This window comes from Pezoporus occidentalis, unplaced genomic scaffold, assembly GCF_034315485.1.
Source record: "Pezoporus occidentalis ecotype Australia unplaced genomic scaffold, CSIRO_AGI_Poc_V1 ctg4, whole genome shotgun sequence".
In the NCBI taxonomy this organism is placed as follows: Eukaryota; Metazoa; Chordata; class Aves; order Psittaciformes; family Psittacidae; genus Pezoporus; species Pezoporus occidentalis.
The window spans coordinates 18717019-18726499 of NW_026915724.1; the positions used below are offsets into that span (position 1 = coordinate 18717019).

At 53.7% G+C, this 9481-nt stretch overlaps 1 protein-coding gene across 3 annotated transcripts; it reads left to right on the top strand.

Moving 5' to 3' along the window:
• Positions 1–1511: 1511 nt before the first annotated feature.
• ADCYAP1 (adenylate cyclase activating polypeptide 1) lies at positions 1512–7848 on the top strand. 3 transcript variants are annotated; one of them, XM_062632883.1, is made up of 5 exons: positions 1512–2279; positions 2568–2675; positions 4441–4575; positions 5083–5178; positions 5946–7848. In XM_062632883.1, the coding sequence occupies exons 2-5, from the start codon at positions 2575–2577 to the stop codon at positions 6130–6132; spliced, it is 519 nt and encodes a 172-aa protein (XP_062488867.1). In that variant the 5' UTR covers positions 1512–2279; positions 2568–2574; the 3' UTR covers positions 6133–7848. The 3 variants fall into 3 exon arrangements, with proteins under 3 accessions (XP_062488867.1, XP_062488869.1, XP_062488868.1); XM_062632885.1 differs by lacking the exon at positions 1512–2279 and having other exon boundaries at positions 2378–2675; XM_062632884.1 differs by lacking the exons at positions 1512–2279; positions 2568–2675 and adding an exon at positions 3937–4108.
• The last annotated feature ends 1633 nt before the right edge of the window (positions 7849–9481 follow it).

The window sequence follows — 9481 nt, forward strand, 5'->3', positions numbered from 1 at the left end:
GCGCCCGTCGATGGGGAAGCCCACCGTTTGGGTGTCCCCTTCCCCAGTCCATTCTCCTCCCGGGAACCCTTCGCGTTCCTATATGGGACAGCGGAGTCCCTGCTGCTGCGTGCCCCCCTCCCGCCCCGGCATTTCGTCGATGGCCATTTCACCGGACCAATTTCATTCACGTTAAATTTCCTTTATGTCCGGAAAAAGATTTTGAAACCTTAAATGAGCATAATAAGAATGTAATTGTATGGTGTGTTTTTTGTTGTTGTTATTTTTGAGAAATCGATTCGGGCTCGAATAACTCATTCAAGCGTCTAACACCGAACGCATTCAAATAGGAAACAGGAGAACTATATTATTGCTGCTTCCTGAACTCTCTGCTTATGATCCCAGTAATTAAAATGTGCAGTAATGGCAGCCTGTGTTTCTTTGGGTCATTCTCGGAAATGAAGAGCTGATTTTCGGCGGCCGAGGGAGGAGAGCGCGGAGACGAGCTCAATCCCAGCGGATGGCAGCCCGTCGGTGGTCCGCTCCCGGCGCTCCGCATCACCTGGGGGAAAATAATCCCGGCGGCGGGAAAGTCCCTAGAGAAGGGATTTCCCTTCCAGTCCCTCCTGCTAATCAACTTTTTTTTTTCCTTTTCCTTTTCTTTTTTATCCCCCCGTCCCCCCCCCCCCGTCCCCTCCCGCTCTTCCAAGTGCTGTGATGCGCACCTCTATCTCATTACAAGGAGGTGAGGGGCAAGGGAAAGGGGGGAAGCCTCCCCCATCGCCACAGAGAGCCGCAATCGCCCAGCGTGGGACCTTCCCACGGGGCGCCCTTGGGGACCGTTCCCCCCGCCCCTTTGCTGCACCGGCACACGCGGAGCGGTTACGGCGCTGCTGGTTTGCCCCGCGGAAGGGGGGGCCTTGCGTAATGAGAATAATACCAAGATTCCTTCAAAAGAAAGAAAACCAAAAGGCAATAAAAAGAAGTAAGAAGGGGGGGGGAGGTCGAGAAAAAAAAGGCACTCCTATTCCCAAATCTCCGTGGCAGTACGGGTTCCGTGCCGGGGCCGCTCCGCCTGCGCGCTCACAGCGGCGGGCAGCTCCGCGGGGGCCTGAGCCCAGCAGCTGGGCCCCGAGAGGAGTGAGCTGGCTCCCCGTCTCCCCGCGGAGGTAAGCCGCGGGGGAAGCCCGCCAGGTCCGGGGACCCCCAGCCCACCCCAAAAGGCCCTCCTCCGCCTCCCTGGTCCCTTCCCACGTCAGGTAAAAGTTGACCGTGGCGATCATCCATTTAGGTTTGTGGGATAGGTAGTGGGGTTTTGCAGGTGCTGCTGTTTGGTTGTTAGGTTTGGGTTTCTTTTCTTCTTTTTCTATATTTTTTTTTTGTTTGTTCTTGGGGGGGGGGGGGGGGGGGAGGAGGTGGGGTGTGAGTTGGTGTTTATGAGAAGCTTTATGACTCCTGATAAGCTCATCTTTGAGGACGACACAGAACTGTGTTCCTTGAGGAATTGGGGTGGTGACGTCTTTTCTGATACCCGATTATTACGTGACTGGGGGAGAAAAAAAAAAAAGGCATTTGATTCATGAATAAAAATCCGGACACCACCACGGGGGCAACAAACAATATTGCCCGTCCTCTAAGGTAACAAGCAGGCAAATGTTTACGAAGAGGGCTCTTGCTGAAGCGGGGTGTTTGCAAAGATTTTGTTGCTAATTGCGTATCAGACGGAAGGCTGCGGAAGGCTGGTCAAGTTTGGAGCCACCGAGCAGGAAGAGAAGAAGAGGAGAAGGCTGAAGGCGCTCAGTGAGGAGAGAGAGCCGGGGAAGAGCGCACCGCCCGCAGCCAGCCCGCCGCTCCCGGCTCCGTTCCCTCTTTTCCCTGCGCTCCCTTCGCAGGCGACATCTCCCTCCATCCCTCTCTTCCCCTTCCCTTGCAGCCTCCACTCCAGATCTGTGCTGCTACCTGCAAACTTTTTCCCATTTATATATTTTCCTCTCTTTTTTATTTTTTTCTCTTTTTCTTTTCGGAGTGGATTCCCCTAAAACCAGCAAACAACTCACTGCTGCCTTCGCATCTTCTTCATCCCGCGGTTCCTTCGCCCATCGGAAAGGCGATGCCACGAGGGTTTTAACTCTTTTTTCGGCCGCAACTTGGGAGACACCTGAATTTTCCCCCACCCCCATTTGGGGTCTTTTTTCTTTTTTTTTTTAAGCCTTTTTTTTTTTTTTTGTCTTCCCTTAAAGACCTGCCCTTTTTGTTTTCGCAGCCAAACGCTCTTAGTGCCGGGTGTTTAGAATTTCATGGTAAGGACACAAGGCAGCTTGCCGGGCCTTCCAACAGTGATCCCGGGGCGGGCGGGCTTGCGGGCATCGACGGGGCAGGCAGCGGCAGCAGCGCTCTGCGCTGGGCACCTCCGCGCCTCTCCGCGCAACTCTGCTGCCCAGGGCTCCTTCCCCCACAGGCTGCGCTGCGCCTCTTCCCCGCACGCTCGCCTGGGGGCTCGGTGTATCGTGGGGTGGTGTTTTATCCTCCTTTTTCCTTTTTTTTTTTTTTTATTTTTTGACAGCGGTTTTCCTTTCCCTCCCGCACAGAGTGGCAATGTGTAGCAAAGCGCTCCTAGCACTCCTGATCTATGGCATAATAATGCACTGCAGCGTCTACTGCTCACCTGCAGCCGGACTTCAGTACCCGGCTCTCAGGTAGGTCTGTCCCCCGCCCGGGATCTCCGCTAGGACACCTTCACCCACCCCCAACTGCCCTGTCTTTGCTACCGGCTTTGCTATGGGCAGAGGGTTCTTGCCGGGGAGCAAAGTGGAAGGGGATGAGGAGTCACCAAACGAACACCCCCCCGCCCCCCGTCGGCTGTGTGCCCACCCCCTGCTCCCCGCGATAGAAACCGCTGCGAGGGTCGGTCATGGAGGAGGGTCTCCTTCGGCTGCAGCGCAGGCTTTCCCCGCCCGCCCCCTGTCCCGCACAGGCCCCGAACGCTTTCGGGTGCCGAGGGTGAAGGGCGAGCACCGCAGGACCGGACGGGGAGAACGGGGCGGGAGGGGCGGGTGCGCCGTTGGCTTTGAGCTTGTGAAAGATGCCCTGGTTCGTGTGGGAGCTGACAGGGATTCAGCCTGCTCCCGTGTTTACCTGTCTGTGTACGACCTCCTTACTCAAAAAGTGAAAGAAGGCGCCTGGCACAAGGTTGCTTTGTTTTCTGTGTCGGTTCGGAGTTGTCTTGCTGGGCTCCTGTGCTGCCCCTTTCCACCCGGCAGCCGAAGGGGAGGGTTGCCCCCCACTGTGTTTGAGGCAGAAGTAGGGGACCCCTTGGGCCATCGGCAAGGGCGCGTTTCCCGTGCCGGGCCGTGGCTGAGGGCAGGGGCAGCCCGTCCGGGGAGGCCGCTGTCAGCCTGCTCCCGAGCTGCTTGCCGTCTGCTCGAGAGACAGGTGCTGCTTGACTTGGGGAGTTTGGGACTGGGTGCTGTTGTTCCGCCCCGCGGCCGTTGGCTCAATTCCGGGGTGCCCAGCGAGGGTCACCGCTGTGCGGCTCAGCTGTGAGCGGGGGGCGGTGCTGGGAGCGCCAAGCTGTCAGGAGGCTGTGCTTTTGGGGGCTCCGAGGTGTCCTTGTAAGAACCGGCAGCCCGTCGGGGCTGGCTGACAGCAGCCCCTTTCCTTTCTCCTGGCAGAGCGGCTGCGGGGAAGGGGCTCCGTGGTCTGCGGGGCCATTAGCCAGCAGCAACCTGGCTCTCCTCTTTCAAGCTCCTGAATTAGCAGGAGTGAAACACTTTAGCGGCATCTATTATTAATACCTCCGCTAAAGCTCACAGACAAAAATAGCTGCCTGTAACGTACAATGACCTACATCGTACTGCAGAGAGGGAGGCAGAGAGCGGGGGGTGGGGATCGGGAGGTGGGGGGAGAACAAAACTGGCGAGATCTCAAAGGGCAGAGGCACCATTCAACGAAAGACAACTACAAGTGAATCCTCCCCCCCGGCCCCCCGGGCGCTTGCGGGGAAGAGCGGGACCCGGCCCCCGGCTCCAGCCCCGGGGGCTGCCGCTCACCGCCCCTGCTCCGCGGGGAGGCTGCTCGGCTCCAGCCCAGCCCTTGGCACACAAACGCGTGTGTGTATGCGTGAGGCAGGGTGCGTGCGCTACGCTCGGGAAGCACCAGCGGCAGCTTGCGGTGGAAAGGGGCTGATTCTCGGCCCGGGGGAGTCGGGGATAGGGGGGATGTTTGGGGCTTTTCTCGGAGCGCGTCTGACAGCGGTGTGTTCCCTCCCCCGTGGTCCTGCCCCGCAGAGGCGGCGGAGGGCGGGGATGGGGGACGGGCGGGCTCAGGGAGGGGTCGGGGCAGTCGGACGGGGTTCCCTGGGCGCCCGGGTAGGTTCCGCGGAAGGGTGGCCACCGAGGCACCGCGACCGGAGCGCCCCGCGGAGCCCGGCTGACTCCTTCCCCTTGGTGCTCTCGTTGCCAGGCTGGAGGATGAGGTCTACGACGAGGATGGGAACACCCTGCAGGACTTCGCGTATGATCACGAGCCCCTTGGTATAGCGAATCCGTCCTCCATGATCGGCGAGATGTACACCTTGTATTACCCACCGGAAAAGAGGTGACTGCAACTCGCGGGGTGTCAGGCGTGAATTTTGAGGCGGGAGTAAAACGGGTCTTACCGATCGGGGAGGTGGAAATAATAATAATAATAATCATCATCATCAAATAGCCAACAGCAATAGCAACCTCCCTAACACTCACAAAAAAAAATATCCTGAACCCAAACCACCCTGTCTAGGTCCCGATGCCCAGTTTAAAGTCTAGAACAGGAAAAGCCGCCTTACCTCCAGCAGCCAGGGGGAGGGAGCGGGGCGGCAGCCGTGCAGGAGACGGCTAAAGATGCTCCCGCAAATGGAAGAGAAATCCCCAGCCGGGCCGGAGTCGACCAAGTGCAGTGAAAAGGGCTCTGGGTGGGGAAGAGGGTCCCCGAGGAAACGGGGAGCTGCCACCTGCCCTCCCCTCGCCGGTGGGGACAGGCGGTCATAGCCACCGCCCCGGCTTCCGCACCCCGCAGCGGCCACTCACGGGCCTCGCCGCTCATCCGCGGGCTCTTTCCTCCGCACAGGCACGCCGATGGGATCTTCAACAAAGCCTACAGGAAACTCCTGGGCCAGCTATCCGCCAGGAAATATCTGCACTCCCTGATGGCTAAGCGGGTCGGGTAAGGGTTTCTGCTCGTTCTTTCCCGCGGTGGGCGTTGGTGCTGCTGCCGCGGAGGCGCGGAAAAGGCCGCGGCTGGAAGGAACAAAGCTGCCGGGCTGGGCCTGGGAATGTGCTGCGGCGGCTCCGGGGCTGGGGGACTCCGGCTTCCCAAACCTCAGCATCCCCCGGGACCTGCGGCAGGCGCAGGGGGAGCCTGGCTGTCAGCGCAGGCGTTCGCGGAGGTTGCTTTGGTTTAGCACGCTCGGGCATATATAAATGTACGTATGTATATGTATGCGTGCATTTATATGTATATGTCTCTGCAGTTCTTTGCAACCATCTGATTTAAGATTATAAATTGGGCAGCTTCCCCCTTTTGCTGTGGGGGGACAGTCTGTCGGAAGCGATGCCCGAGGGCTCGGCTGAAGCGGGGGGGCCTGGGCCGGGCTGCAGACCCGCGCACCCCTCGGAGGCGGGCGGGGCTCCCCGCGGCCGGCGGGGCAGGGGTGAGCCCGGTGCCACCCGCCGCCCTTTGGCAGAAGGTAACATGTTAATAAAGCCCCGGGGAAAAGCCCAGCTTTCCCTGCCTTTATGAATAATTCATGGGAGGAGATATTGTCTTGCCACTTGTGCGCACGACGTCGGGAGATGGGTTTCGGCGCGGCCTTTGTCTCCCAGCGCATCTTCCGCGCAGCGTGTGGCGGCGGGGTAGCGCAGGGCCGGGGGAGGCGCGGAGGGGTGCGGAGCTGCCCCGGCTGATGCAGCTGTGCTTCTCGGTGCTTGCAGCGGTGGCAGCGGCGGCCCGGGGGACGAGACGGAACCGCTGACCAAACGGCACATAGACGGCATCTTCACGGACAGCTACAGCCGCTACCGGAAACAAATGGCTGTCAAGAAATACTTAGCAGCCGTCCTGGGGAAAAGGTATAAACAAAGAGTTAAAAACAAAGGACGCCGAGTAGCGTATTTGTAGCGATGAGTAACCAGCCACTCCTGTGTATACAAAGTCCTAAGAGAGAGAGAGAGAGAAAGAGAGAGAGAGAGACCCAACAACAACAAAAAATCTAAACAAAAACAAAAGTAATTTCCAAACTGACTGAACAATCACCGCTCCTGTGTTACCTAAACATGTATTTATGTATGAAGTAAAGCCATTAAATGAATATTTTGATAATAATATTGTTTTTCTTTTGTACAAAAGCACTAGAGAAACGCACAGTTCTACTTTGTGGACCAATCATTAAGTTATATATAATATATAAATATATATATATAAATACTACTAAGAATACTAAAGAACAATTCTTCATATAAAGCCTGCAGAAAAACAAAAATTCGCCTGAGCTGTTTATGTTTTTATAGAAAATAAATAGGAAAAAAAAAAGGACAATCATTGTTTTGAATATTATTCCTATTTTTGTAACGGAAATTAAAAGGATAGTATTTTTATCCGCGACAGGGTCGAAGACATTAATTTTCACCATTTGCTACTGTACATAGAGAAGGATGCCCTGCTCCCAGGGGATTATGAGGAAAATGATTTGGGAAAATTGGCGAAGCAGATTCTTCCCCCGGTGAGTCCCAAGGCAGGCTCCTTTGCCACTAGCCTCTCTGAAGAGGCAACTTCCCCTTTCCTCTAGATTTCGATATTTATTTTTTCTCCTCCTGCTATCTTTGATTCAAGTTGTATCTATATTAGTGCCTCCTCAAACAATGAGCTTAGAAGATAATTCTCTTGTGAAAAACAACAGCTCGATCCAAATTGTTCATCTTAGTTGCCTATTGGAGGGAGAAATAGTTAAAAACGAAAACAAAACCAAAATAGCAAAAAAGAAAATTCAAAACAAAAAATAAGCCAAAGCCAACCCCCACCCCCTAGATCCCGAACCAGCAGCAAAGATAGTAAGTACTAAGCCCCGTGCACTGCTCTTCTGGCTGGCTGGGCAGAGTTGCAGAACAAAGCGAAAGCGGAGATAGGACCCGTGTGGAAAGAGCGGGGAAGTGAGCGGCGGCGGCCCCCGGCGTCCCCCGAGGCACCCGGGGCCGGCTCTGGTACCGATGTCGGTGCCAGAGCCGGTGCCGCAAGGTGTAGGGAAGACGAGGCAACCCCACCTCCGATCCGCTACCCAACTGCCCCGAGCAGCTCGGTACTGGACCTGGATGCAAAGTACAGTGTGTTACTCTCCAGTGCTGTCCATGCTTTTCATCATGTGTAACAAGCAGGGTTCTCGCCTTTGCAGTTTTTTTTCTGTCGGACTTGCTCTTTTCTTTGACTGTTTTATCTTGTAGACCCTCCTGCCTCTCATCCTCTCTTCGTACTTTTCCGAGCTCTGTTTAACCCACCTGAGTAACCTTTTCGGGTTATGTTCTTTTGGGGAACAAAAAGAAAAAAAAAAAAAGATAAAAAAAAAAAAAAGATTGTGAACGCTCTCTCACTCCTTTGTTCTGTTTTATGCAAGCTCTTGTTGTACAAGTTTAGGAACCCCTGTTGTAGCTACCACTAAAGACTTATGCACTACTATGAAAGTTTTTGTTCCTTGTTTATTGAGTTTGGAGGTAAAATGTATTTTTCTACATTCTGGCTTATTGCTTAGTAAAATTTATTTCATAAAACAAACTTTTGTCATAAAAGAATGTGTAGTGTTCACCTGTGGTCCGGTTTCTAACGAGATAAACCATTTCCACCTCATCTCTCTATGTACGGACTCCTATCTTACCTTCCGCCGGGGGCTGGCCCCATCCCTCAGCTCGGGCAGGGGTCGAAGGAGGACGCGGAGGCTCCCGCCTCCCCCCGGCTCACCACACCAACCTTTCAGGAGTCTTTCCAAAGACACAAAGCGAGCCCCGCATTCAAGACGCCGGAAAGCAGTCCCTCACCCCCCAGACCAAATAAGTCGCGGGTAAAAACCTCCTTCCCTGGCCGGGGAGGAGGGAAGCGGGCAGACCCCGGCGGGGCGGCCAGACGCTGCCGGCACTGCTTATCCGCACTGCCAGCAGTGCCGACACCTTTAACCGGGCTGCCTGGCCCCTCCGGGGCTCGCCCGTGCTGCCCGCAGTGCCGGTAGCGCCTGCCCGTGCTGCCCCGGCAGCTCCCCTGCCCGTCCTGCCCGCACCGGCGCGGGCTCCCGAGGCGGAGGAAGGCGGGGGGGAGGGAGCAGTTTGCAGCTTTCGTGCCTTCTCTTCACCTTGTAAATCGCCACGAGTTCACAGATGGCTATTTAGTGGCCCTACGATGCTGCAACACATCGGCTTGCGTTTTAGTCGTACTTCTCTGTTCTGTGGCAATGGGCAGAGTTCTCTGTGTTTGTGTCGGCTGTGGTATAATTGACATAGGGCTCTCTTGACGTTTTATTTATGACCTTATCAGTTAGAGTTCAGTGGCTAGTCGCAAGCATTATGAAATGATCACCTAGGTTATTATCCTTTGTATGACTTGTCTATTTTTAGAAACGCCAACAGCCTTACCAAAATCTGAGAAGATTTCAGATACAGTCATAGTAGGTAGATGTTAGTCTTGGAGAACTTATTTTGTGTGCAAATGAATATAAAAAGAACTTAAACAAAGTATTATTACACACATGATATCTATAACTAGGACTTTGATAACTGTTATACAAAGTGTGTAAAGTTTGTATTAATAAATTTTTGTAAACAATGCAATTTCGTCTAATGTTTGGGGGAGAGAAATCTAGAACCTCAGTGAAAGCTGCATTTCATTCAATATTTTTCTTTCTTTTTTTTTTCCCAATTAGTTCATATTTAACTTTTCATGTTTTTCATATATTTTTATTAAGTCTCCACGTTTTACCATCAGATAACCTCTGACACTTTAGCTGGTGGTTACTCCTCTGTTCGAGTAAACTAAACAGAAGTAAAAAGCCTGGTTACACACTCACCAGCTCAATAACACTCTCTAAAATATGCGAACAGAACCAGTCTGTGCCTATCGCCCATCCCTCTAACAATTCCTGTGCTTAGAAGCCGTTTATTTTAAGCGTAATCGGCATGTTTGATCAGATCTTCACCTAATCCTCTTTTAATGAACATCCTGCATGTGATAATGTTCTTCCCAGAGTCACCCGGCTTGGGCATCTTTCTTTGGATTAAAAAAGATCTTGGGCTGTCCTACAAAATGGTCCTGAAGCACCAGAAAGAGTTACTTAAGCTTTGCAGGGTGATATGTGGCTACAACGAAAAAGCACAGACAGGATGGTTTGTTGGCACCATCAAAGCAGAAGTTGGGGTATCTGACCTTTAATCTTCACTATAGTTTAGCAATAGCTGTTTATGCTTATTATTTTTATTGTAGCTCAGGGACTTTA